Source organism: Suillus discolor (genome assembly GCF_016758755.1).
Source record: "Suillus discolor strain FC423 chromosome Unknown F5147scaffold_56, whole genome shotgun sequence".
NCBI lineage: Eukaryota > Fungi > Basidiomycota > Agaricomycetes > Boletales > Suillaceae > Suillus > Suillus discolor.
The window spans coordinates 255,457-283,339 of NW_024541303.1; the positions used below are offsets into that span (position 1 = coordinate 255,457).

Consider the following 27,883-nt stretch of genomic DNA (forward strand, 5'->3'; position numbering starts at 1 on the left):
ACGTGATGGTTCACGCTTACGCAGAAAGCACTCGCGAAACTTATGGATCCGGGCTACTCATATTCCACGTATTTTGCGATAGCAAGACCATCCCAGAGGAGCAGAGAGCCCCAGCAAGCAACATATTGATTGAAACATTTATTTCGTGCATGGTCGGTAATTATTCAGGAAAAACGGTATCTAACTACATCAATGGAGTCCGCGCATGGCACATCGTGCATGGCGCAGACTGGTTACTCAACGACGCTGAAATAGACGCCATGCTGACAGCAGCTGTTTCTCTAACCCCCGTCAACGCCAGACGCAGCAAACGCGAACCATATACCACAGATCTCATCATTGCCATACGGGAGAAACTCAATTTAGATAATCCATTAGACGCCTCAGTTTTCGCCTGTCTCACCACCACCTTCTACGCTACGGCCAGAGTTGGAGAATTCACTGTCCCCCGTTTGAACGCTTTCGACCCGAACCTCCACGTCTCACCTAACTGCGTCAAAGACATGCGAGATCGACAGAACCTCGCAACCAAGAACTTCCATCTACCCCGAACAAAGTCTGCCCCAGAGGGCGAAGATGTTCACTGGGCCAAGCAAGCAGGCTTATCAGACCCAGAACAAGCCTTCTTGAACCACCTGCGAGTCAACGAACCCCCAATCAACTTCGCTCTTTTTGCATATCGGCACAAAGACAGCACCCACCGACCTCTCACGAAAACGAAATTTCTCAGCAGGCTAGCCTCTGCAACGAAAGCGGCAGGCCGCGAGCCTCTACAGGGACACGGAATCCGTATTGGTTCCACCTTAGAGTACTTGCTGCGAAATGTCCCTTTCGACGTCGTCAAAGTGAAGGGCCGGTGGGCGAGTGACGCGTTCCTCGCGTACCTAAGGAAACACGCTCAAATTATGGCACCGTACATGCAAGCTATCCCCACCTTGCACGACGAATTCCTTCGTTGTACCATACCACCAGTGCGCTAGGACGAAACTCAAAGACGAGAATCCTACACGTGAGTACCTCGTCCGCCTCCTACAATCTGGGAATCTAACTCAGTCTCGCTCGATGCGTCGCCGAACTCCTAGCACCTGGGAATCGCAGCTCGACTCTCCTAGGCTAAGTCCTTTTCCCCGGGGCCGGAAAGCGCTACGCGCCTTCGCCCGAAAACTCATCGCCAATCCTTACCTTCCCTGTTCACTTCTCATTTGTCTCATAGTCAGTAACCAATAATTCCCGTTCGTGCTCTTAAACCGCGTCGAAGTGAACCTCAAAGATTGTCACTCTATTATGTAAAGAGGCACGAATGAAAAAATAGAGTAAGGTCTTCGAGCGAACAAGAGATGCGGCACCAAGCTTCTTGCTTCCGTGCCGCGATCACTGTTCGTCGCTGCATAGCTCACTCTGCTCGCTTTCTTTTCCCCACCCTCCACTCCCTCTTTTCATCGATCCTGAAGCTCGATTCAACGCCTCGCTTCTCTCGAAAGAATACAACAACCCATTCGGGTCCTGAGGAAAGTTTTCAGCCAATCGAGCCATAGCGAGGCGATCCCACCCACCCTCGCAGCTCGACTCTCCTAGGCTAAGTCCTTTTCCCCGGGGCCGGAAAGCGCTACGCGCCTTCGCCCGAAAACTCATCGCCAATCCTTACCTTCCCTGTTCACTTCTCATTTGTCTCATAGTCAGTAACCAATAATTCCCGTTCGTGCTCTTAAACCGCGTCGAAGTGAACCTCAAAGAACAAAACATTGGTTAAAATGGAGTAAATGGCGACGTGAAGTGTGAAAAAGTGGTCAAAATAGGAAGAAAGGGCAGTGATTGTAAGAGCGAAAATGAATGTAAAACGAAAGAAAAGGACATTAAAGGATATGAAATGCGGATAATGAAAAACAAAACGAGCAAACCGGATAGTGCTGCTGCGGTCTGGTCCAGAACCATGGTTCGAACCGGACTTTTGGTCCGGTTCTCCGCGGTTCGGTCCATGGTTCTTGCGCCAGCTAGAACCGGACCGGAAAACGGTTCTCGGTTCTAGGTCTTCCCAAACGGTCCAGTTCTGGTTCGGCCTTCCCGAACCATTCCGAACCCTTATTGACTTCGACTTCGACAACATCTGCCTCGACATCAGACTGTCGTCTTCGGGATTCACGTTGTTGATTAATCAAGCTACATTTAGCCTTTTCGAAGGTAAGCACTAACTAATTAAACTCTCAAGTCTCTCACCAACTCACCTCTATAACAGGAGGTTCTGTTCATTGAGGACCGGCTACAACACTGCGCAAGACTACCTTTTACTGGAGGTGGATATATTAGGCGCGATCAAGGTGGATTTTGGAGGGATTGTGTCTTGCACTATGCTGCAGAGGTGCATATTATGATTTGTACTCTGAATGCTGATGGCTCCCTCGAGGGCCACATCAGGAAAACCCCAACTTACTTAATCTTGCTTAATCAACTTAGCCACATTTGTTTCCTCTCTCATGCATCATCTACCTAGTAAATTTTGTATTTTTTTAGTGTAACCTGTAACAAAATATGTATGCTAATATGACTGAACAACTTTTTCCTGAATATGTCAAATTTGAATTTCTAGCAAAGTAGGCTAAGTCACTAAGTACGACTTAAGTCTGTTTAAGGCAAGTTTAAGTAAGTTGGGGTTTTCCTGATGCAGCACTCATCGCTACCAGCGCACAACCCATCACACACCACGCTACCTGCGCCTATGTTGATGCCTGCCACCTCACCGCATCCCCTCTCACTCGCTTGCTGTTCTTGCCAGCTGACTTTTGCTGGCTGGCTCGCCGTGTCTCACTCACCCACTGTCTCTCGCTCACTGTCTCACATGCCCGCTGGCTGCTCTCGCCCACTGTCTCTCACCCTCTGTCTCTCGCCCGCTGTCTCTCACCCCGCTTTCAAACCAATATTCCGCGACGACTCGACAAGAGAACAGAGGGGATCCATAGGAACGGCAAAGACATGCACGCTAATCTACTGCCCACCCCCCTTCTCCTCCAGAAGACATGCCATTGAGCTGTGATATGCCTCGCCACTCTACCCCAACGCCACCCTCTCCACCCACATCTCAAACACGTCATCAAGCACCAAAACATATCCCGGCACCATTCATCACTCGACAACCTTCCAAATATACCCCAACGAGACCGCAAGCACACCACATACAAAGCCAAGGTCGTACATCGGGACTTGAATGAGCTTTCGCTAATATGCTCGAGTAAAAGTTGTGTCATTCACACAGCAGGGAAACTAACATTTTACCACCTTTTTCTGCCAGTGAAATCACATCCTAATGGCGGTTAACTGGCAGCTTACTTCAAATTGCTTGTCTGGATCAGACGCCGCAGGTTCACATTCCCCACGGTAAGCATTGGTTGTTATTGTGTTTTATTTCATTCTCACCATTTGTATAGATCAAATCAGTTAGCTCTTGGATCAGCGGCTACAGAGGCAGAGAGGGGTATGTAGCCATGTCATTGGAGTAGGTACTCAATGTGTAAACTAGTATTTCAATGTTTTTTTTTCATGCTCGCCGCTGAAAATTTTTGGGTTCGGTTCGAGTTCGGACCAGAAAAAAACTGAACCGGACCACAGAGAACCGTTCTCTGTGGTCCGGTTCGGGGTTTGAAGATTTTGCAGAACTGGACCATGGTCCGGTTCTCGGTTCTCGTCCAGGACCCTCTGAACCGGACCGAACCGGACCACGGCAGCACTAAAACCGGAGCGATGGTGGGATAGGCAAAATGCAATGGTTTGAAGACAGGCGCCGCACAATTGGAAACTTGCAGTGAGCAGTGCAGAAATGACATCTATAGAATGATATCAGCTCGTCAATAAAGGAAAAAAAGAATCAATCTTCATTACCACAGGATGGCGCGGATGTCAACGGCCTCTGAGCTGTCATCATCAGTGCGAAAGTACTTCTGGAGGCCGACACTGCCCGATTTCTTCAGCAATTTCCGAGCCGTTAATGTTGTGGTCCTCATGTAGTCGTCTCCTTTCGCCTCGATAGCAACCACGTATGACGCAGTTACTGATCCCCAGTTGTTGATGGAGAAGGCATTCTCGGTAGTGCTATCCTTGCTGGTGGCCTTGTTGAAAATCTTCGGTGTCCGCAGCTTGCGCTTCATTTGTGCGGGACCCGGATCTAGGGTGTCCACATCAATGTCAATGGCATTGACACGGAGACATTTGATGGCGCGCTCGAGCTGTAGAATTATCAGTAATGTTACTTGAATGTACAGAGTACTTACTGAAGCTGCACAAATGCCAATAACACCAGTCATCCCGACGACGGACAGCACATATGTTTTAAGTGCGGGGACTTCAACATGCCCAAGAATGGCGTGAAGATGAGCGGTTGCAAAGAGCTGCAACATGAATGGAGACCGGAAGGCTTGCATCAGGTCTAGGTTTTCCATGTCCTCATAAATGAAAGCGAAGTCCTCCAGAAGCGCGTCAGCAAGTGTTTCTGGATCAGTGTCAGCATTCCTAGTGAAAAAATCCATCATAATAGCCAGTCCCATTGATCCAAAATTGCTGCGCCACTCTGCGAGACGTTGGGTGGCCTGATTGAGATTGTAACCATTAGTAATAGTGACAGAAAAAAAATGCGACTTACAACGCCAAAGACAGACCCTTGAGTGGTCACCTTGTAATCAAGATCTGATTCTTCTGAATACACAACATCATAAATGGATTGGAGTGCCTCGACCAGAGGAGCGTCTAAGAATTGCCAGAGGTCATTTTGACTCCCGGCCCACAGGTAAAGTGTTGGGAGGAACTGCTTCGGCCACCGTTGATCTTGGCAATGAGGAGGGAGATGATAGTTTCGGTAGCTCGAGCGCGTCTTGTATTGCTTCTCAATCCAATAGCCAGGTGGGGCTGTGAGCGTTAGTTGCGCGGTGCTGGCATCAACGTCCTCTTCAATTTTCACCTTCTTTGCAGGTGGTTGCATCTTTGTGGTGGCCGACTGGGAGACGGCAACGGCAGTCTGTCAGAGAATATAAGTTGTGATAATCATCAATAAAATAAGCTTACCGAAGAGGTCAAACGCACAGCCGTCTTCATTGTATTGGCCATTGCGACAGGGCCTGAAGGGACATCAATAACCTCAACATCTGATGTATCCTCGTAGGGGGTACTCTCCAAGACGAGGGTGGAGGATTTGGTGTCTGCAAGCTTGCGCTTCTTACTCCGACGGAACAAGATTCCATCGCTTAGGCTGCTGTCACTGTCCACCACCTTGGACATCCTGGCATCTTTGCCCTCAAACAAATTGTCCTCCAGGTCCACCAATGCATCATCCAGGTCCATTGGTGCGTCGATATCAATATCCTGTAAGTCCTCTGTTGAAGACAGCGCATCTGAGTTAATCTATATAATTGGCTTTGTGCATTAGAATTAGAATTTATTACAAAACATCTAGTATGCACCCTAAGTGAAGACTGCTTCCCCTTCGTCTTTTGAATGAAGGCATCCAAACGTTCCTGAGAATCATCCGACTCATCATCAAAGCCGCCAACAAGAGCCTTGGGAGTGTCAGATGCATTAGCTAGAGCAGGGGGGGCCTTAGATTTGGAGGACTTGGTAGTTATGGCCAAAACTGATGTAGCGCAGGAACTGGATAAAGCACTGCTTGGTGGCCCATGCGCCAATGACAAAGCTGAGGCAGTGGTACGAGTCTTAGAAGCGCTGGAAGTTTTGAGTAGTTCGGTTGCGTCTGGTGAAATATCAGAAATCCAACCATCAACGCGCTTTATCAATGAAAACTTGGGGTTGGTCCTGAATTTTGAGGTCAAGTTAAGAAAAAAAAGAGTCGATTCAGTCAGCATCAACATCGTGGTTTTGATTGGAACAAAAAGACACACGTCACGGTAGAAGACTTTCCTTTCTTGTCACCAACACATGGCCCCTGAATTAACTCAACCTTTTCTGTGAGTGAGCCTCGTGCATTGTTGATTGCATCCTTCAGAGACGTTTTGACGGCCCTCTGGTTCTTCTTCTTTGTTCCGTCCTCAATGTTGGTGTCCTGGCTGCTTTCTTCTTGGTCCTCGATGTCGGTACCAGCCTTGGGTGAGTCAGTATTTATGATACTAGTAACACCAGCGCTTCCTGCTGCCAGGAGCTTCTTACTGGTTTGGCAGGCACTACTTTTTTCTTGACAGGGCGAGCACGGGGTTTGACTGGCTTTGGTTTAGTCGCCACGCCTTGTTCCTCTGCCTCCTCCATCTCCATCTGCATTGCAGCAAGCCGCTGCAGCCCCTCGACTGCAGCCTGCTCTTGAGCTTGGCGGGCTTCCTCAAGGATTTTGTCGTCCTCTGCTTTCTGGGCCTTGCTACGTCGCGGAACCCGTCCTTGCACTGGCAGGTCTGGCAAGCCCGGGTGTTTGAACTTATTGTCTCGGCGAGTGCGGATTCCCTCAGTGATATCGGACATAATTGCTGACAAGTAGCAGATTAAATGAGTGCTGCGGCAAGCTTGAGATGGGTGAAAAAAATGTCAAGGACAACGTGTAGTTGAAGTTTGACTGCAAATTTGTAAGTTCCTTACTTAAATCAACCCGAAACTTTAAAGGTTCAATTTGTCAGTCTAGTCATTTACAGCGTCCTTTGCAACTGGGTCCGCATGTGTACTGAATTGTCCTTAATTGACGTAAGTTTGCCGTCTTTCTTTTCAACTTTGCTGTTTGCTAGAGCTCTCACCTTTCAACGCGCAGATTTCCAAGCTAACATAGGCAATCCTTCCACCTTTGAACACACAGATTTCCTATTGGTGATTTTTCCTCTTTTCAATGTGCCAGAGCTACTAGTACTGACAATCCTTCACCTTTCAACGCGTGAACCGCCAGAACTAATACTGGCAGTCCTTCCGGTGTGCGAACCACCAGAGCTAATACTGGTAATCCTTCCGCCTTTCAACACGCAGATCTCTGATTGGTGAGTTTTCCACCTTTCAATGTACAAATTGCCAGAACTGAACATCATTCTAGTCTAGTATTGCTGCAATGCCTGATAACATTCCATGGAGTCAACTACGCCGTCGCGACCATAGTTCGCTCCAACTACCATGTAGAAGTTGTCCAAGGTGGTTCAAAACTATCGCCGGGCGAACAAAACATCGCATTTCAGCACATCCCATCCCGCCAGTACTACCTCAGGACAACCACCAACACTCTCCGGAACCCATCATACCAGAGCCCCGTCTGCCAAGCCCACAGCCTCATGTCAACCACAATATCGACATGGATGTGGATGAAGGATATGCCGACTTGGAGCACCAACATCAACCATCGCCTCAACCAAACGTTGATACGGAATTCATTGGGCCTGGGGATCACCTGTATCGAAACTATCATATGGGTCTCAATGGTAAGTTCATTCGCATGATTCTGTCACTGTGGCTGAATGTGATTACAGCCAGACCATGCAACACGGATGGTATATTCCTCCTCCCTGGCACTCCGCCCCCACCTTTGGAGAACGTAGCAACTGGCGACTGGACACCCTTTCGCAATCGTACAGAATTCGAAACGGCAGAGTTCCTGTATACGCAAAATCAGATGCCGGCAGGTCAAATCAACCGGTTGCTGGATTTATGGGTGTCTACCCTTGCAAAACATGGCAACAAGCCGCCATTCGCAGATCATCATGATCTGTACGATGTCATCGATAATTCACCATTTGGGGACATGAATTGGCAAAATTTTACAGTAACTTACGATGGTGAGAGACCTGAAGATGGTACCAAGCCATGGATGGACGACAAATACGAAGTCTGGTTTCGTGACCCACGTGAAGTCGTGCGCAATATGCTTGCAAATCCAACATACGCCAGTGAAGTAGACTACTGCCCCTATCGAGAATATTCAACCGAGGGCAACAAGCGCCAGTGGAAGGATTTTATGTCTGGTGACTGGGCATGGGATCAGGCAGTAAGTGCAGTCTTCATCCGGTAATGACTGCTAATTCTGTATGTAGGATGAAATAGCTAAGGACCCGAGCATGCTCGGCTCTACGTTTGTCCCTGTCATCCTTGGCAGTGACAAAACGACAGTTTCAGTCGGGACAGGTAATAATGAGTATTATCCGCTATATGCCTCAATTGGGAACATTCACAACAATGTTCGACGAGCCCATCGTGATGGAGTAGCAGTCATTGGCTTCCTTGCTATGCCGAAAAGTGTGTCGTGGTGCAGGCTTCTATGATAATGACTAACTGATTTTTACAGCTACAAAGGAACATGCTACCGAGGCAGTGTTCCGAAAATTCCATCGACAGCTGTTCCATTCGTCACTCTCCAAGATTCTCAACATGCTGAAACCAGGCATGACAACCCCCGAAGTCACTCGTTTTGGAGACGGTCACTACCGTCGGGTTATATACGGACTAGGGCCATACATAGCAGATTATGAGGAGCAAGCGCTGTTAGCATGTATCGTGCATGGTTGGTGCCCTAAGTACGTTTTTGTCATCTAGTATGTATCTTTGTATAAGTTACAATTTTTTTTGCAGATGTATGGCATCTCGTGAGGATCTCGACGAAGATGCGTTACGTCGTTGTCGCGAATACACAGAAGCACTCGTTCAAGAAGGTTCCTTAGGTGACCTGTGGGATGACTTTGGAATAGTCGGGGAACTTGTAGTATGTGAATCAGCGCACTCCTTGCAGCACCGTTCTTAATGATCTTATTTTAACAGGCATTTACGAACGACTTCCCCAGAGCTGACATCCATCAGATGATCTCACCGGATATTCTCCATCAACTCGTCAAAGGAGCATTCAAGGACCACCTCGTCGAATGGGTCGAGAAATACCTCAGACACACGCATACGAAACGAAAGGCAGATCAAATTATGGATGATATTGATTGCAGGTAAGCTTGACCACATTTAGACTACATAACATTACTCATTGTCTTAGAATTGCCGCTGTCGCCTCATTTTCAGGCTTGCAACGATTTCCTCAGGGACGTGGCTTCAAGCAATGGACAGGAGATGATTCGAAGGCCCTGATGAAGGTAATTCATCAATTTAGTCATGCTATGGTTGCAGAACTTATTAATTCTTCAGGTCTACTTGCCTGCCATCGAGGGTCATGTACCCGTAGATGTCGTGTGCACCTTTCGTGCACTTCTCGAATTTTGTTACCTAGTCCGTCGTAACATAATCACAGAAGACACTCTAGTCGAAATCGAAGATGCTCTCTCACGCTTTCACCATTACCGTAACATCTTCAGGATGACAGGAGTGGTTCCTACCTTTTCCCTACCTCGTCAACATTCACTCAAGCACTATGTCCAAAACATACGATTGTTTGCTGCACCGAACGGCCTCTGCTCATCGATTACTGAAAACAAGCACATCAAAGCGGTCAAGGAGCCATGGAGACGATCCAGCCGTTATAATGCACTTGGTCAAATACTTGTGACCAACCAACGGCTCGACAAACTTTCCGCAGCACGAGCTGACTTCACACGTCGGGGAATGTTAACTGGTACTTGCCTCTCAGTAACTATGGACGCCTTGGGTGGGTAAACAGTTCGTGAGATATCCTATATACTAATGTGCACAATAGTACCCGCACAGCAGATCAATGAACTTGATGAAAATGTGCCGGCACCAGCACCAGCACCAGCACCAGCACCTCTGCTGATCGGCATCAATGAGGACCTGGAAATTGATGATGGTCCAATGGTTCTACAAGCTTATGTCCAGCTGGCGAAAACACGCTGTAAGACTTCTTTTTCTTCCTTTTGAATGTCCTAATAAACTATGTACAGAGGGCAAAAAACGTGCTCAAACTATTCCTGCACTTGCCGAAGAACTCAATATTCCTAGTCTACCTGACCTCCTCAGACGCTTCTTATTCCAACAGTTGCATCCTAAAGATCCTCGCGACCCATCTAACATACCCCTCGCCAAATGTCCCCTCTATCTTAGCAAAATCTCGGTCTTCAATTCCGCATCATCACGATTCTATGCGCCGAGTGATTTGAGCGGGATCGGTGGTATGCATGTTGAACACATTTGTTCTTGCCCCATCTGGCGGAACGAGTACCAGCGCCATGACTGTGTTTTCATCAACACAGACTCCAGTTTGCCTGGCATGCAAGGCCTCGAAGTTGCCCGTGTTCGTGCATTTTTCTCATTCAGGTACCGGGGCAGGTTATATCCCTGCACTCTAATAAGCTGGTTCGACAAAGTTGGCGACGCCCCAGATGAAGATACAGGAATGTGGATAGTTCGTCCTGGATTTGGAGCAGACAGTGCTCCAGGGTACGCGGTCATTCATATTGACTCTATTTATCGTGCTGCGCATCTTATTCCCATGTATGGCGTGCAATTTGTGCCCCAGGAGCTCAAATTTTATCATTCATATGACGCATTTCAAGCCTACTATGTGAACAAATACGCTGATCACCACGCATTCGAGATTGCATTTTGACTTCACTTTGTTTTGGATACTAGCGTGTAGCTACTTAAACACAATTTGACTATATACTACTATTTTCGTTCTGAACATGCCTTATTTCCCTTTGCACCGACAATTTCACTTAGCCACTCTGTGGCGCCTTTGAGAAAATTCAGGACACCCAATTAACACTCCTTATATTCATTTTCGCGCCTTAGCGCTGGCGCCAAGGCAGGTAAAGTGAGATAATAGCAGAAAATAAAAGTGAGGTTTTACTGATGTAGCAATTCTGCAAGAAAAGAATATATATGAACTCCGTACTATCAACATAGAACTGGAGGATAAAAGAAGCTTATATTTGAGCAGTTGGGATCCTCAGTGGTCACAGGTATAGACATAGTCATTTCCCATGCTGAAACCGCCTCGGTGGTATCAAGGGGAGCCGGGAGCGATATACTACTCCATGAATATGGCCCGGCCACTGGGCTAAACTGCCACCCGAATATCCATTCGTGTGCTGGAAGAAGTAGTAACCATAACTGCCGCACCTAAGCGTGAACAGCACAGAATGTCGAATCCTCCATATTGTTATCGTTCTTGGATGCGACTCGGGATACCATTGAAGCAGTTAGTTCGGTCCAGTTCATCAGTGAATTCACGTGACATCGTAGTCGTGAGAACTATAGAAGCATGTGATTCTGCTCCTGCTATCTACACCGCGAAAAAATCGAATCGTCGGTACATGGCCATGGATGTATGCAAGTCTAGATCACAGCGAGGAGGTCCCGCGGTATTCGGACAGCTTTTTTGGAGTCAGTCATAATACTAGCGCAAGTACCAATGCTATTTCTTTCAGCTATCTCATATTGAACGTCATGCAGGTTGCTACTATATCCAAGTATTTTCCTGCTGATACTAGTACTCTCACCCATGACCACAGCATGATGAGCCGGTGGCATAGAAGCACTGCGATATTCTTCGTCGCCATTCAGCAATGTGTCCTGGTTTCCCGACTGGTCATCAGCACTCGACTAAGCTCGATTATGTATCGAACTCTAGAGTGACAGACCTCAACGCTGTGGCAGTCGCATATAACCCCGATGCAAATACTTATGCTCCGCCTGTTTTGGATGAACTGCGAAAACAAATTTATTATTTTGCTTGCCAACACAACGCATATTGCTCATAACAAAACTACATCGGCGTCGCTGAGTCCCAGCTGTTTTACTTCAAACTGTCTATTCTGTAGGGTCCGAGCCAACCTCTATCTGGATGGGGGAAATGACCTGGATACTAATATCATGATGCATAGCCTACAATGCGGTCACATCAGACCATTGCTATATTCAAACAAAGAACGCATACCCGTGTCACAGTAAGCCGATCCAGTTCCAAGAATATACGGGAGCCAGCTGCCGGAAATGGCGTACGACAGACCGTTGCTATGTATGCACGATCCGATAAGATGTCTTCACCAAAGGAGTCAATCATCCGACCCGGCTTGCAAATGCGAAGATCTGGTGAGTCAGGATCGCTGACACTTTCCGAACGAGCAATGACTCGCTTATTGAAGTCCCAGATATGCACATAGAAGTAACCCTCGCTGGAGAGCCCTTCCAGTCTTTGACCAGGGTTCGGGATATGATCCTGGGGAAGAGCATAGGCCATTTTGCTGCCAAACACGCTGATATGGTAGCTTTCGTGGTGCGGAAAGTAGTACGCATACTGAGGTCCCCAATCTGACCAGGGAATCTCGACAAGCATATCTGAGCGCAGGGCCATGTCAGAGAAGATGGCCATATCGATGACTAGGATAGCTTTCCCCGCATTGGGAAGAAACTCTAAAACCATAATCTGTGACTCCAGGGAGGGCACATAACTCGGCATGAGTCCTGAGCGTGCTGCTTTGCCATGCAGTGATGGGTGGCCATGAACCCTGACCTGCCAGTTGTACAATGATAGATGGAAGATCTTGGGAAGGTGATATATGATTCGGCACTGAGGCGACCCATTGAGACCTTGTAACGTGTACAAGTATATCGAGCCTTGTGGGCCAATGATGACAAGCTTCTGTTCATCAACTAGATAGAAAAGATCTAACTCGCAGATATCCAGTTGACATAAAAAATGCTGCTTATGCTGAGTAGAAGAATTTTCACAAACAGAGGGAACTTACCTTATTCATGTATCCCTTCCTCCAATTGATCACTTGTATGAACATGCCGGACACAGGCTTAGGATCGCAGCAATCCGCGTCCTCTATGTAATAGAGGATAAGTACGCGATCACCACAGATTACAGGTGGTGACAAAGCAGCACGATAATCGCCAGGTGCATCAAAGGTATGCTTGCACTCCAAGGAACTGCACTCGGCACTCGGATGTGGACGCTGGGATGAAGCCAGTCGGAACTCCACCCAACAGACATGGTAATCTTGTTTTGCATCGGTCACAGCGACATAATAATCATGCTCAGAACACACAACCATAAGATCCTGCAGAGGGTCGAAGGTAGTAAGAAAGCCCTCGACATCACCGATAGACCATGTCCGGGAGAGTGTAGGATTCGGGTCGCAACCCTGAATGTAGAATCTATTTTCGCCCAGCGAGTGTGACCACCAAAGCCCACATTTCACATCTTGGATCGGTAACATGCGTCCCCATGTGGCAGTAGTAGTGACCACTGTTTCAAAGGTAGTAGTCGCATGGAAGTCAGATCGCCACAAAGTTGCCAATTTCTTGAGAGTCTTTCTGGAAATACCGGTCGAATTCGTGGTAGCGGTCTCAGTACTAATCAAGCCTTGAGCATAAATTTCAAGCTTGTATTGAATGTAGACAGAAGTCCGGACTGCAAGCCAAAAGATATTGCACGTCTAGTATGATCACACGTTAGCCTTGGAAGAAATTGTGAAACTACGGGGAATAGCGAACCATTGCACAGTGAATAATATCCCTGGGGTTAGGAAGGATTAGAATGTGACATATGAGCTCTGTAGGAAGTGACAAGAATCCGACCGCCATAGTCATGGTTGTAGGATTAAAGAGAGGACTGAGTCGAATCTGAAATTTTTAGGAGGCCTCTCCTCTCAGAATCTATCGATGACGCCACTGGAACCTTGAGGGGAAAATCGCATCGAAGGCAACAGGAGCAACAAAACAAAAATCTAAAAACAAGCGAGCTCGTCATCAGCTACTAAGCACCTACAAGTTGGCCTGAGTATAAGTTAGTACAGGCCCGATATATGCCTCCTGTGGCAAGGCACAGAATTCCATCAAGCACGTCCATTACCCCCGCGCAATTGAGTAAGCAGCCCTGAAATTTGAAAGCTTATTGGGTCAGACTGTGTTCACTCCCAGGATGGGAGACACCTTGCATATGGCGGATACGACGCTTCGTAGATGGTCTCATACATAGCTCGGACCTGATCCTCCAGTACGTGCTAGCCATATTTCAAGTTGACTACTTAGCATGTCACGACTAGGTTTTCCTCCAATATCGCCAACACAACCATCACATGTCGAAGCTATGTCAAAGCCTCGTGGGGAGTGGTGATCGATTGGTCGAGGAGATCCATGCAGTGGCGATTTTTTCAGGTAAACTTTGCACTTTATCCTGCAAAGGGCACAAATGTTAACTATAAGTAGTCTTCCAAGTCTTATCACACTTCCGCGCTGTCTGTACTTTCTTATCTTTTTAGGCGCCCGTCCTCAGCTAATTTCTTTTAAAACTTCCACCTCTAGGCATAGCCCTGCAGCAATTGGGACCATTTCGCTGCAACAACACCCCAGGCTCAGTTTCTTCGCATGGCACACAGGCCCGCACCAGTCTCTGCCTGAAAACAACAACAGGTAAGTGGTATATTAGGTGCTCCTCGTTCTGCCATATGCATAACCGAATCTCCAGAAGGTGTCTATATAGCGTGTGTCCCTTGTGAAAGCTAACGCTCAGACCAGTCAGTCGTCCTCAGGCCTCAGGAACAACTCCACCTGCGACGCAACCACACTCGACGCCACAGCCTCCGCTTCAGGCATAGACGACGACCCAATAACCTGCTCAACAAGAAAAACATGGTTCTTTTGCATCCCACGCCACTATCCTCTCTCTGCCTCTGCTACTCAGCCTGCTCCCTCGTTATTCTAGCGTGCGTTTATTCACCAACACGTTTATGTTGATCGAGGACATATGCCTTCGCGACCGATCGCACATAGTCGTCATTCGACATTGTCATGACTTATACATTCTATATAATGTTGAATTTCAGTCTCAAATCTGTCGTCCATCTCTTCTCGATTCGGTTCCCGTCGTTTCCTACGGAGCTCATCTGCTACATCTTACCCTCAGGAACGATTGTCGTTGTGCAATGGTTCTCCATTTTCTGCAGGGACACGTTGCTGATATTTCTTCTGACAGCGTTGACACTCCCGTCAGAAATGTCATAATGAAGGTACGTACACTTCGAGTGTACAAGTCTATTCGGAGTCTCCCTCAAACGAATGGCCTACAGAGTTTTTCCTAATTGACCCACTGGCAGCTAAGAACCAACGACCCAGATGAATTTCCGAACGCAGTTTGTCATCGTCACATTCTGTCCAGAGTATCAGCCTTTCTTCATTCTTATTGGAGACTCAGGTCGGCGGTGGTCCATGTCTCGAGAGCATTATCATTAAATTTTGGCGTATTCACAGTGAAGCTTTGCACTGGGCCAAGGCCATGACGCGTTAAATATGAGATTCGAATTGATCCTCAAATGTCAAATGATGACAGTGCAAGCAGATTGATCATGCGTAAGATTGTCCCAACAGGAGTGGTATATGCTAGTTCAATGTCAATGCAAATGATGATGATAAGAAAGTCGAAATTGAATCGAAGAAATGCAAAATCCAACATTTCTACTGTATGCAAGCATATCCGTTAGCGTCTTCGACCAACACGGAAAAAAACTTCGAGCGCTATCGTGGAATTTAAAAAAAAGTCAGAGAACCAAAGAGCGACTAAGTGGAACGTCTCAATATATATGCAAGTGAAAATCAAAAAAAAAGGATGGACGTCATAAAAATCATCATACGACATGTTATCGGGCGTTCTTCCAGCTCGATGGGGGAGCGGCTTTTCGTCCGGGATTCTTACCAGGCGTCTGTAGTTGCAAATTCGAAGGTTGAGAAGCTCCAGTCTTGGCACGTTGTCTGGGACCTCCTCCATAGGCACTCGCAGCACTGTTTGGGACGCCTTGCCCAGCCGACATGTAGCTCGAACGGGAGGACATTGATGGGCCAAACGACTCCCCATACACACTCCTCGACCCTCCTCCGAACTCACTCTGCGTACCGCTGATCCGACCAGGGAACATGACGGAGCCTGTGGACCACTGATTCGGCATCATACCAGGCATGCTCATCCCAGGGACGCCCAGCATGCTCATCCCACTCCCGCCTCCTCCCATCCCACTGTACACGCTACCTCCACCGCCTCCATACACAGACCCGCCGCCGATATTGGACCCTCGTTCCCACTCCTCTCCAGCTAATGTCATCGCATGTTGAGCCACTGCCATTTGGTACGCTTGCTTCGCGATCATCATCGCACGCTGGTGAGCAACGAAGAAGCTCTGGTCGGGGCTGAGCTGAGGAGCAATCATAGGTCCCATACCTGTCGGCATGGGCTGCTGCCACGCCCCCCACGCAGGAGCGTTCATCCCAGGCATCGTGCCATCCATGCCCATCGTAGGATTAATGCTCATCCGCTGGCCATGCTGAGGTACAAGATCATCGTCAGAACCATTATGCACAATGGGTCCACGACCATTAACAATTTTCCCGAACTACGACCAAAAGTCAGAACGACGATCAACAATCATAAAGAGAACACAAACCTCAATAGCAGACCTCGCTTCACTCCGTCTCCTCTCATTCCGTTTCTCCTCATCAGCAGCATCATTCTTCACCCTCTCACGACCACGCGGCGGATCATCCTTAAAGCTCACAGTCGACTGCTTTGCATTCGGCCCGCGCGCCTTGAGCGTCAAGTCCACATCGCTTTCATCCCTCCGCCCAGCGTTCATCCCAATATCACTACCATCACGAGGAGTGAACGGCGCACCAAGACCACTGCTAGAGTCACCTGTTGAGCTGCCGGCGGGGCTATCGCCTCGTAAAGAACTATTACTGGCGAAGGGGCGGGAGGGCATGAGTGACTGCGATTGCAACCTGGATGGCTGTGGTACTGCGGGCATGCTAGGTCTTGAGGAAGGGGAGACAAGCGTGCCTGACGGCGGTTGAGACATTCTGCTATCCATCACACTTGCCGGGCGTGTCTTGTATAAATCCTTCGAAGACTCCCAACTAGCTTTCACAGACGGTGAATCGGGCCACAGCGGTGATGAGAGGGACAGGTGGGACACGAGAAGAGCGTGAGGACCGAGAAGTTGAGACGATGGATGAAGCATCTGACTTGTCAGTTGATGGTACATTGTGCTGCTGAGCTAGGATACCTGCACGAGAACGAGGAGCGAATGAAGACTTGATAGGAGAAGGAGATCGTTGTGGGGAAGAAGACCTTTTGGAGACAGCGGAGAACGTTGTTGTCGGCGAAACTGGTGATACTGCCTGAGAGAGATCAGTGGTATATCGACGCGGAGGGCGTGAGGTGACGCTGAAAGAAGCTGGTGGTTTATACTCTCTGACAGGCGTTGGCACGATGCGGTCGTCACGAGGGGATTCTGATTTATCATCAGTACCTGGCAAACGTTCGACATGTGGTGAAGTGGTGTTCAGGGGCGGCACTTGTTGGGATGGTTGTGTAGGCGACTGTGAGGAATCTCGTGATTGATCAAAGGAAGTAACGAGTCTGATGGCGTCTATCAAATCATCATCAACCTCGGTTGGTGAAGAGGATGCCCGAGGGATAGACCCAACATCACTGCTTGACTTCTTATGGCGAGTAGGGGAAGAAATCTTAGGAGCTGGGCCCGAAGGCGAACGGGGAGTAATTACCGGAGCAGGACTCTCAGCCAAGCGACTCGGCATTAAGCTGATGACAGGGGGAGGAGCAAAGGGCTCGTCCCTGTCCACTTCACGTTCCTTACCCTTTGTAGACACTTTTTTCACTGAATGCTCGTGCCTCAGTACAGGCGTGAGCATCGGAGGACTTCCTACGAGTGATTTGATATCAATCAGGGGCTTCGCGGGCATCCGAGGCCGCGAGCCAACGGATCTGTTGGTGGATATGGATGCAGAACTTCCCGGTCTGCGTGGTGCAACGAGCGCGGACAGAGGCATGTCTTCAGAATCATTATCCGAATCTGACGAAGTATCCGAGTCATCATCCTTCGCTACCCTTGGTGACAAAGGCAATGGCAAAGATTTCTCTAAGGCCGAAAGGCATGTTAGAAACAAGAACAAACTTTAATAACTTGTGTGCTTGCCTGATGATGCAGCAGAAGCGTTTGCAGCAGCTAAAGTCGACGCACGACGGGCAGCAGCGTTGGGTGTGAGAGCGCTAGTGGAGGCAGATGCTCTCGCTCGCACGGCAGCCATATTGTCAGGCTGCCGTAACTGCACATTGTCCGATTTTGACCATTTCGGAGGATCTGGCCGTTGAGTCTGAGCGTCTGATGCATGCCCCGCATCGGACCGCGAGCGCGGACCAGGGCGAGGAGTCACAGTACGCTTGCGACTAGGCTTGACAGGCACACCATCACTATCCACTTCTTCATCATAATCATCCGACTCTGAAGTACTAGTGTCCAAAACGGACGAAGTCCGGTTAGCGGAGATGGGTAGCGGGGGCGCACTCGAATTACGATTAAATGGTAGGTGATGTTCACTTCCAGTAGGCGTTGAAACCGTAGAGGCCCGCTGTCTCGATATATTTTCAACACGAAGGGTATCGAGGGAAGAAGGCAGTCGGAATGAAGGTACAGGGGAATTTGCACGGCTACGGCGTTGTGCTTCACGAAATGCTGCAACAGATATCTTTTGAGAGGATTCTGAAGCAACACTGTCCCCGCGCGGCCGTGGCCTGGCCGGAGGAAGCGGAAGTTCGGTATCTGAAACATCAGCTAGAGAAGGAGGGGACTCGGAACGAATGTGGCGGAAAGCTTTCAAACTAAAGTTATCCTTCGGCGAGGGACTTGGAGTGGGAGGAGCTGCAATAGTTGCTGGTGGCAGGGCAGGTCTCGATTTAGTACGCTCTCTAGCCCACGAGAACAACCCGCCAGATTTTTTTACATTAGGTGGCGTCGTCGAAGAAGACGGAGGTGCACTGTGTATCTCATTCCGTGCGACGGAAGGGGTATCAAGGGGAGATTGACGGCGCGTGTTTTCATGAGGAAGCGAATGTGTGGAATTAATGCTGGGATCGTGATATATTCCAAAGGACAGTTTTGGTGGGGGAGGCGAGATGTCGTGACCTGATTCAGAGGCCACACCAGATATATGTGCGCGTGGCGGGCTATCGTTGAGAGAAAAGACGCTTGTGGAAGTGCCTGCGACATGTGGCTGATGTACATGTCTCCGACGGAATGGCAACTTTAGCTTGCTCGACGATGCTGCTGCTTGACCGGCATAAGCTGCGGCCGGAAGAAACTTTAGAGACTTGTCTGGAAAGACATAATCTGGTTCTGAAGTGGTTAGGGTGCCGCTAGAAATGGACACTCTGGAAGTCGGAGTCGTTGGGACGTTTAAATTGGATGATGCACTGCGAGGACCAGATTGTTTATCCCGTTTAGCAAATATTCCTGGAAGCAATGGCATGAAGAGGGTCAGCAGCAGAAAAGCAGTCCGGGTGATGAATGAAAGAGAGAACAAGAAATGATGTTCGTGATGCCGGGTATGACCAGTGAACAGGGATTGTTTGACTTTATTTGCTTATTCCCCCATTTAGAATGCAAAGTAAAATTGGAACCGACTTGCGACAGCCTGCGATGCGAACTCGGACGACGAGCTACAAGGCACAAGGGGCAACAGAACGGCAATAGGCTACCATACATTAACCGAAACCGCCTAGATTTATCGCCTTGCATACGCATTGATACAGGTTTGTTTCATCCAAGTACCGCGTACGAATCAAAAAATAGAATCAACTCGGTACTCTCACAGTCACAGTTCCCAACGAATTACAGCGGCAGATCCTCCCCGGCCACCCGTCCCCGCATTCATATACAATCATCCCAATAGCGCTCTTGATTCGCTTTGTATAAACTTACGAAGCTCGATGCGTAGCCGCGGCAGAAGAGAACACGCGAAGTAGTCGTTTTTTGATATGACGCAACTGTGCTAGGTAATTGCATCGACACACGTTCCTTCCCGTGACGGCGAACTTCCTTTCGCACCAATGGGATTGCTCTTATCTTGGCGGCGCATCTGTTTCACGTTTGTGCGAGCTGATTTTCATAAGCGTGATGCGGCCTCGCTGAAAGTGTATGGTAAGCCAAGTCAAAGTTGGTTGTAATAATAATAATAATACATGATGTAAACTTATACGTTTGATTTCCCCATATCATAACCAGACGATCCCTTCCATATAATTACAACGCAAATGATTGTCTCTTGTCTAGTAAGTTGCCTTTAAGCAGCGGCTTCGCATCCCGTCATGTATGAACCCATTAATTTCTATCCGCAACAGACGGAACAATCAGTGATGTGCACGACATCAAACATGAGGTGCTCACGTGCAGACTCAGTCCATCCACACCCGTGGCGTGCCCAACCTTCTTTCCGTCCTTGAACACCATATAAGTAGGGACCTGTGATATTCCTCGGTTTCAATTGACTCCACAAAGGTGTCATGTTAAAAATACATACAACGCGTACATCAGCTTCCATCACCACATCTTCTAGTTCATCCACATTTACGCGATAGAAATCCACGCCGATGCGAACGAATGTGTCAGAGAGTTCAGAAAACTGCTGAGAGGTCGACCGGCACAATCCGCTCCAGTCTGCATGGAAATCTATCAGTACGGTTTTACCGCTGTTGATCTGGGAGCAGTGAGCAAGGGGTTGAGGAATCCATCGAATACTTAGGTACTCACAATTCTAGTGAAGTCTTGAGCATCGTCTATGGGGTTGAAAGGCATATTGTGACTTTGGTCCAAGTGTAATGAGAATGTATGTATTATATATATCACGGAGATGAGTGAGACAAGGGTCTGACAGAAATTGACGTGAAAACAAACAAAAGGGGGCTAATCAAAGTACAAAGAGGATTGTCGAAGAGGATATAGTATATATGTCAAGCGATGGGAATGTACACTGGAGAATCAGGTGAAGAACTTTATTTCAACGATGCATGACGCGCCGTGACGTCGACGCCCCTTTCGAGTTGTAGCTGGCGGTTTGCCTGCACGCCAGTAAATCAATTTGTGATAAGATAACGAATTGGGGTACTGAGTATTACTTTATCCGGAGGTCTGGACAAAACCTCTCAGTAATCACAAAGGTGGGTAATGAAACGCACATCAAGATCAACTTGACACTCCGATTCTGAGACCCACCATCAAGGGATATCTGATAAGTACAAGGCGACAATGAGAGCCCATTGTCCATAGATTGTCAGCTGCTACTCGCGGATACAATTTCAGCTCGATCCCAAGTACAATGATTCCGATCATCCACTCTGTCTTAAGTTCGACTTTTGCAGAGACGATTTGTGTTGAGTTTTTGGAAGTGGGGCGCCGGGATGGCAGTCTGCTTAGAAATCAGTGATGGTTTTTTTTTGAAATAAATGTCAACCCATATCAATGATGACAATGATAAGTGTGCCTACGAGTTCTTGCTACTTGGTACTGCTCAGCAGGTTTGATAACGGTGACCGAATCCTTTGCCATGCTCTTAAAAATAAGGAGTCTAAGCAGGTTTTGTAGGATATTTTACACGACTACCTAATGGATCAATGAAGCTCATGCCATATATCTCGTAGTATCATTCAGCGAAATACTCGGTATGAGCTTGATTGATCGCGCTGAGGAAACGACTGGGTATGGTGAACCTGTTTTCAAGTATCGACAACCGGTGATGGATCGATCGATGTTTCATGTGCAGATCATCAGCTGAATTAACGAGTAAGTGGTGGAGGAAGTGTTTCAAGTCTGAAGAAGAAATCATCGGAAAAGTTTGCTTTGCTAATTGCCTTTTTAGGTTAAGTGGTGCTATGTCGAGATTGCTGTGTCATTGGACGTCGTTGTCATTGACAGCGTCAACGTCGGTAAGTAACTTAATATTCCGCAGTCGGGATCGCCTGCGTCGTTGGGCTCAACCATCAATTGCGCCGTGTTTTGACATCGCTAGCTCCTATTAGACTATGGCACCCAACTTTTTTGCAAAGCTTGTGAAGCCTAGTACGCAAAGTTCATCTCCGAGCGGAAGAGAGAGCACGACTGCTTCACCGCGTCAATCCAATATTCCAGCGCGCCCACATTCTCAGTTAATATCACACCCTCCTTCATCACTTCCCGACCCAGCCAATGACAATTCTAGTACAAAAGGGAGTGTCAAAATTGGTATAATTCCACCTTCCCCTCGTTCAGCCCTTCTTACTTTTCCTTATCTTCCTTCGCAAGACCACCATCCTGATACATCTCAACATCGACGTGCACGCTCGCAGGACAGGATGGTCCCAGACAGACATGCTGTCTCGTTCGCTGCTCGTCCCATGGCAAGCGACTCTTCTTTGTCTACGGATGACATGCTTCCAACTCCAACCCCCTCTCGTTCTCGTCCTGAAGAATGGAAGACCAGTGCTGACAGCTCACCCAAATCCTCTCGCCAGCTCACACCTGCGTCATCCACTGGGAACCTGAAAGCCTTTGTAGACAAGCGTAGCACTACTCACCCTTCAAACACTCACAAAGTGGTCGATAGAATCCCCTCAAAGAAGTCACTACGCAGTAGAACACAGCCCCCAGCTCCGCTCGATTTCGATCAGAGTAACACTCGTTCCGATACGCACCGCCGAACTAGTCGCCACGAACACAATGCCGTCATAATTGAAAATGGCCTCGTGGACTCACCCACCACAATAAGCAATGCCCCCAAAAACTCCCATCATCAACAGGAGCTTTTACCTATCCTCACCGACACAGACGCAAGATCCATCCGCTCCGTAAACAGCTCAACCTCGAAGACATCAGGTTGGCGTCGTCCTTCACTCACTACTCCCACTCGCGGACAATCTGGCGTTGCTTCTTCTATGGTCGCTTCCATGACCAATACTGGTTCCCAAATGTCCCCTGTTATTCCGGTTTCCAATTCGGCATCAAAAAAAGTTACCAATGGAACAGTCAGGTCAAATGCCACTGCTGCTCGTTCTCCAGTGAGGCACACTGCTTCCGCTTCCGTGACGTCTATGCCCAATTCTATCGATGCCAACGCTCGCACGAGGCGTGCCTTGTCTGGTCGAGATGACTTTTCAGACGGTCAGCCAGACTCGTTTACTTCTAGCGGAGAGAGCGAGGCGTCGGACGACGAACTTGATATTAATGAAGACATTCCCGTCACGGGTTTTGCCGTTGCCAGCAGCAAGCGTAATGCAGACTTCCACGAGTTGTTCCCTAGTATTCCCGAAGGCGATTATCTCATTGAAGGTTTGTCACATTTCGACAATGTCAAACATCTGTTTCATGTCTTGTAGATTACGGGTGCGCATTACAGCGTGAGATCCTAATCCAAGGCCGGATATACATCTCAGAGAACCACATATGTTTCCATGCGAACATTTTCGGGTGGATCACTGACGTACGTTGCACACGCTTATGCATACTGGCAAGCTAAATGATACTCCACAGCTGTCAATCCCAATATACGAAATAACCGCTCTTGAGAAGAAGATGACGGCATTCGTCATTCCCAACGCCATCCAAATAACTACCCGACAGGCAAAATACACCTTCGCCTCGTTCCTCTCCCGCGATACGACGTATGACGTCATTGCCAATATCTGGCGACTTGCCCGTCCTGATGAGACTCTAAGCCAAACCGGCTCGTCCGCCAACATCATCACGCCCGCGAGCACTTCTGATGTTTCAGGTCCCCTTGTCACTAGCGGAGGCAAAGAAACGGCTCCTGTGACTAGCATTAACAAAGTCACGCACTGCGCATGCTCGAAAAATGGACAGCATCTTAATGAGATTGCCCTCGAAACTGTGTTACCTGGAACACCGGACAAGATTTATAACCTCATGTTTGCGAGTGGGTTTATCAAGGATTTTATGCGGGTGGATCAGAAGCTCATGGGTGGGTGGCGTCTCGCTCGACTGAATCAGTACTGATGCTCCCCAATCAGATGTGCAGATATCAGATTGGTCTCCCATAGGCGACAACTCGAAGCTTTTGGCACGGAATATGTCGTATATCAAGCCCCTGAACAATAGCGTAGGCCCGAAGCAAACAAAGTGCGAGATCCACGATGAAACGTTGACCTACGACTTTGATGACCATGTCGTGATGCTGACGACGACGAAGACGCCTGATGTTCCTAGCGGAGGTGTGTTCTCCGTCAAGACGAAGACATGCTTGATGTGGGCAAGCGCTATTTCAACACGGGTGGTCGTCACCACGCAGGTAGATTGGACTGGGAGAAGTTTCATCAAAGGTCTGCTATTCTTTCCTCCTACAAAATCTTATGCTCATGCTCGCGATACGCAAAGGTCTGATCGAAAAATCAGCAATAGACGGTCAAAAAGTATACCACTCCGACCTCGACAAAGCCATGCGGATGTACATCCAAGAACACCAATCCGAATTCATCCCAGCAGGCGTTGATCCAACAGCCGTAGCACCCGTCGAGCCTATCAGCCCCGTCATCGAACTCAATGACCTCAATCTCCTGAGTCGCTCCATGGGCATATCAGACGCAGAAGCCCGTAAAGCGCGTGAACACGAACGCAACAGACGTGGGCTCCAATGGGCGTATGAGACGTTTGACGGTGCCTATGGCGTTGCGAAGCGCTCTACGTTTGGAGCTTTGGAGCTTGTCAAGGAAGCTTGGGAGCAAAGCTCGTCGATGACGATTTTATATTTTGTCATCGTCATTCTTGTGTTCAGTAACCTGTGGACGTTGATGCTTGTGGGGCAAAGGGAGGAGGCAGGGAGGAGGAAGGAGGCGAAAAGGACTGAGGAGAGGGAGAAGTGGGTGCAGGATGTTGTCACTGGGCTTTGGGAGGAGATGGCTGTTGGGAGGGCGAGGGGTGGTGTCGGGTCTTCTGGTATTTTTGGAGTTGGTGGTGGTGGTGGTGGTGGTGGTGGTGGTGGTGGTGGTGGGTCGGTGCATTCGGGTCATGTGAATGGCGATTGGAGGTTGGAGTTGGATGCTATCAATACGACGTTGAATGATGTTGAGGAGCGGGTAAGACTCTTACGGGAGAGTCTGGATGCCCTGAATTGACTTATTGGAGGACAATACTCCTATGCCGCACATACTACACTTATTATTATCTTAGGCACTGCCGCACTGGCTAAATTTTGAATCGCTAACTGTGATGGACATTGACTCGCAGAGTTCGTTGATCGGACGGCGCGACGGCACCACTTACTCAGCTGTATCACGTAACAATTTCTCAATGCGCACCACTACTGCCGCCGAAAAAAATTATTTGGCAGCTCCGGCATGTCTGTTTCTGGTCTGTTTGCAGGGTTCTTGACTGTTTCGCGACCTTCATTAGCTCGGTCATGTCTTCCATTTACTGCAAAATCCTTGGCTTTTCGTGCTGATGTTACTTCTCTTATCCATGTCAACGATTCGAGTCCTGAATCGTCCGTATCGTTGTCTTTTCTGCACAGTTGCACAATGCATTGAATGTGCCGCGTTCTGTCACACCAATCATAATGGGGTAGTTGACGAATCGACTTTTGGTCCGGCGCGCATGCCGAACGTCGATGGTTGGTATCAGAATATTCTTGACAGACCTTTTATCTAATTACAGTACTAGTACTACTAGTGACAAAAGATTGATGCTAACTTGCGAGGTGTCATCCAGATCATGTAACTTAGCGACTAAACGGGAGTGAGTGCAAATGAATGTCATCTACGCTTATACTGATAGCCAGGAACTTCCAAGTCGCATGACGAGTCCTTGCATACTAAGCTAATTCAGCTTGCAATAGTTTCCCGGTATCAGCGGCGAAGCTTTTCAGACAGGGATTACTCGGTACCCTACATACATCACATGCAAGATGGAGGGTTACAAGTGCGTAATGATGATTTTTTCTTGCTAACCACCAAAGGCGACTCCGGGGCGATTGCGACACCTGAAACAACTACGTATCTACTTCTGATCCTAACTCGAATATAGGCATATATGCTGATGCGGAGTGCATACGTAAGTATTATGGAGAATTCTTTCCTTGCAAAATGACAGAGACTGATTGTGCAGAACATCTACTGACTTCGACGGGACCTGGACATCGCTCCTGTCACTATAACTAAATGCCAAAATTACCTCAAAGTGAAGTCCTCCGAGTTATCGAGCAAGCGCCATATCTAAACAATCCTCTAGCGCAGTTTCGTGGGTGTATATTTAGGTAAAACAGTGATATCTGCTTGCTAATATGATCCGACCTCGAATGCTGCGCTACATATTGTGGTGCTCTTACGCAGACCCATTTCGTAAGAAGAAACCTCGAAACCCTGGCTATATTTGACAATTTCTGGGCAATATAATGGGTACTTACGCAGTGGCCGTACGGGCATAAAAAGTAACCATTGAAAGGTTGATCGTTCTTCATGAACATGGCATCACTTCTTAAAGTTCCATTTATTCTCTCGTCTGCTATCACGCAACAGGTGACGTTGACACCTCCAAACATCGCCTCGAGTGAAGAGACCATTCCCCAAACGTTCAATGAGCGGGCGTTCACTCGGTTTATGATATATGGGTTTCCGATTATGAAAGTGAGTGTTATTACTGCTTGTCCACAACCATTTTATAGAGCAATACGCTAGACAGTCTACTGGATTGTTTCTTTCGCAGAGGTCGCTATCATTGCCTCTCAGACAGCAGACTCTTTGTCCGTTATACAAGCCATCGCACAACACGCGGCCGGTCACGGGATTCATGACACACCCATCACTTTCCCTTTCATCTTGGGCACCACACTTGCTGTCGCAGGGGGTCTCGTCCGTTGGTGGTGTTATCGCACCCTCGGTCGCTTTTTCACATTCGAACTCAGTGTTCGCAAAGGGCATCATATTGTCACGACCGGACCATACGCTGTCATACGCCATCCAGCATACACAGCAGGTCTCATGCAGCTGATTGGGATGGTAATACTACACGGATCGCCCAATTCGTGGCTTAGACACTCCGGAGTTCTAGATATTCCTGGACTCAAATTGGCTGTGATGTCATGGCTTGTGGGGGTGACGCTTCTTGCGATAGGCGCCGTGTTCAGGGTCAGCGAAGAAGATAAAGCACTGAAATCGGCTTTCGGGGATGAGTGGGCGAGATGGGCGAAGGCGGTTAGGTACCGACTGATACCTGGCATCTATTGACCCATTGCACTTGACATCATGGTGTTTTGTGATGGTTACAACTATTCAAATATTCACCGTCCAATCTTAGAACTAGACACGCTAGTGCGAGCTAAAACCATTGTTCCCTTCAGTCTGAAATTAGAAGAGATTTCATTCTACGATAACGCTCGGTTTCTTTTTTGGTTAACGGTGGTGAGACCTGCAATGGATTTTGTAGTCTTTTTTTCGATGTCGGCTTTCTATTTAATCGCGGACATCTGTTGTCATTCCAGGCTAACCTAAGGTTGGCAATACGTAGTTTATGATACACGAAGTAGTTGAAATCGACAGCGGTGAATCACGAATATTCCGACTTTCTTTCTTAGTTTTCCTCTAGAAGCATCGTCATGAGAGAAAGTTGAGGTCAACCAACCATAATCATTTGGCTATCAATGATATACCGTTGCAAGCGGAAGACCCTGTCATTGCGGGATGAGTTATTTAAAATGTTTGCATGTTGAGATGACTGCAACTGTTAGGCCCGTTGACGCTGGAACATACATTCCTTCATTGGCCTTGGCCGGGCACTCTCACCTCCCTTCATTTCCTTGCGCACAATCCCGGATTTCCCTTATCCTTGGTCATCGGCTCCGAGTATTGCTCAAAGTCGCGGGAAAACGTCGAATACGGAATCATCACATGATGCTGCGTTTGCCCCAACTCCAACACGGAGAAACACAACAGCTTAGTGGCCGACAAGAGCGTCCGGAGGAGTTCGTGGCGATTCTGCATAGGTGGAGAGAGGCTTTGAGACATCTGTTGCTGTAGGCACAAAGCCACGCTGTCGGAACCCAATAGAAAGTGGAGATTTCAGATGGGCCCAGGCGCGGCATGATACCTGGAAGGAGAGTTCCGCGTCCTTCAAATAACGTTTGGCAGGAATCTGCGAGATATGGTCAAGACTCAAGACCTTCCAGCTCGGGAAGGCCAGCAGCATGAGGAATTCCCAAAAAGTTC

General features: G+C 48.2%; 7 protein-coding genes across 7 annotated transcripts; 3 read left to right on the forward strand and 4 right to left on the reverse strand.

Annotated features, from left to right (window-relative positions):
* Positions 1 to 3,866: 3,866 nt before the first annotated feature.
* F5147DRAFT_655738 (uncharacterized protein) lies at positions 3,867 to 6,444 on the reverse strand (the record flags this gene model as incomplete). The annotated part of the gene is made up of 7 exons (XM_041434009.1): positions 3,867 to 4,214; positions 4,260 to 4,574; positions 4,628 to 4,999; positions 5,047 to 5,382; positions 5,442 to 5,790; positions 5,877 to 6,076; positions 6,142 to 6,444. The coding sequence occupies 7 exons, from the start codon at positions 6,442 to 6,444 to the stop codon at positions 3,867 to 3,869; spliced, it is 2,223 nt and encodes a 740-aa protein (XP_041289387.1).
* Positions 6,445 to 7,012: 568 nt separating this feature from the next.
* On the forward strand, positions 7,013 to 10,453 carry F5147DRAFT_813776 (uncharacterized protein; the record flags this gene model as incomplete). The annotated part of the gene is made up of 10 exons (XM_041443501.1): positions 7,013 to 7,376; positions 7,425 to 7,939; positions 7,986 to 8,187; positions 8,237 to 8,465; positions 8,521 to 8,650; positions 8,707 to 8,882; positions 8,930 to 9,026; positions 9,079 to 9,535; positions 9,584 to 9,694; positions 9,789 to 10,453. The coding sequence occupies 10 exons, from the start codon at positions 7,013 to 7,015 to the stop codon at positions 10,451 to 10,453; spliced, it is 2,946 nt and encodes a 981-aa protein (XP_041289388.1).
* A 1,205-nt stretch (positions 10,454 to 11,658) lies between these two features.
* On the reverse strand, positions 11,659 to 13,657 carry F5147DRAFT_763026 (uncharacterized protein; the record flags this gene model as incomplete). Its single annotated transcript, XM_041440610.1, has 4 exons — positions 13,351 to 13,657; positions 12,597 to 13,292; positions 11,786 to 12,559; positions 11,659 to 11,733 (listed from the first exon to the last, which is right to left on the reverse strand). Exons 1-4 carry the CDS (start codon positions 13,444 to 13,446, stop codon positions 11,659 to 11,661), a joined length of 1,641 nt encoding a protein of 546 aa, XP_041289389.1. The 5' UTR covers positions 13,447 to 13,657.
* Positions 13,658 to 17,766: 4,109 nt separating this feature from the next.
* F5147DRAFT_711553 (uncharacterized protein) lies at positions 17,767 to 19,261 on the reverse strand. Its single transcript, XM_041438328.1, has one exon. The coding sequence runs from the start codon at positions 19,168 to 19,170 to the stop codon at positions 17,821 to 17,823; it is 1,350 nt and encodes a 449-aa protein (XP_041289390.1). The 5' UTR covers positions 19,171 to 19,261; the 3' UTR covers positions 17,767 to 17,820.
* Positions 19,262 to 19,856: 595 nt separating this feature from the next.
* Positions 19,857 to 20,760, reverse strand: F5147DRAFT_640503 (thioredoxin-like protein). Its single transcript, XM_041433031.1, has 4 exons — positions 20,451 to 20,760; positions 20,221 to 20,397; positions 20,088 to 20,162; positions 19,857 to 20,028 (listed from the first exon to the last, which is right to left on the reverse strand). Exons 1-4 carry the CDS (start codon positions 20,493 to 20,495, stop codon positions 19,984 to 19,986), a joined length of 342 nt encoding a protein of 113 aa, XP_041289391.1. The 5' UTR covers positions 20,496 to 20,760; the 3' UTR covers positions 19,857 to 19,983.
* A 382-nt stretch (positions 20,761 to 21,142) lies between these two features.
* F5147DRAFT_763028 (uncharacterized protein) lies at positions 21,143 to 24,902 on the forward strand (the record flags this gene model as incomplete). The annotated part of the gene is made up of 8 exons (XM_041440611.1): positions 21,143 to 21,214; positions 21,338 to 21,358; positions 21,556 to 21,622; positions 21,879 to 23,000; positions 23,048 to 23,151; positions 23,202 to 23,649; positions 23,699 to 24,007; positions 24,063 to 24,902. The coding sequence occupies 8 exons, from the start codon at positions 21,143 to 21,145 to the stop codon at positions 24,797 to 24,799; spliced, it is 2,880 nt and encodes a 959-aa protein (XP_041289392.1). The 3' UTR covers positions 24,800 to 24,902.
* A 913-nt stretch (positions 24,903 to 25,815) lies between these two features.
* F5147DRAFT_334095 (uncharacterized protein) lies at positions 25,816 to 27,082 on the forward strand. Its single transcript, XM_041429269.1, has 2 exons — positions 25,816 to 26,305; positions 26,357 to 27,082. Exons 1-2 carry the CDS (start codon positions 26,138 to 26,140, stop codon positions 26,903 to 26,905), a joined length of 717 nt encoding a protein of 238 aa, XP_041289393.1. The 5' UTR covers positions 25,816 to 26,137; the 3' UTR covers positions 26,906 to 27,082.
* Positions 27,083 to 27,883: the final 801 nt, after the last annotated feature.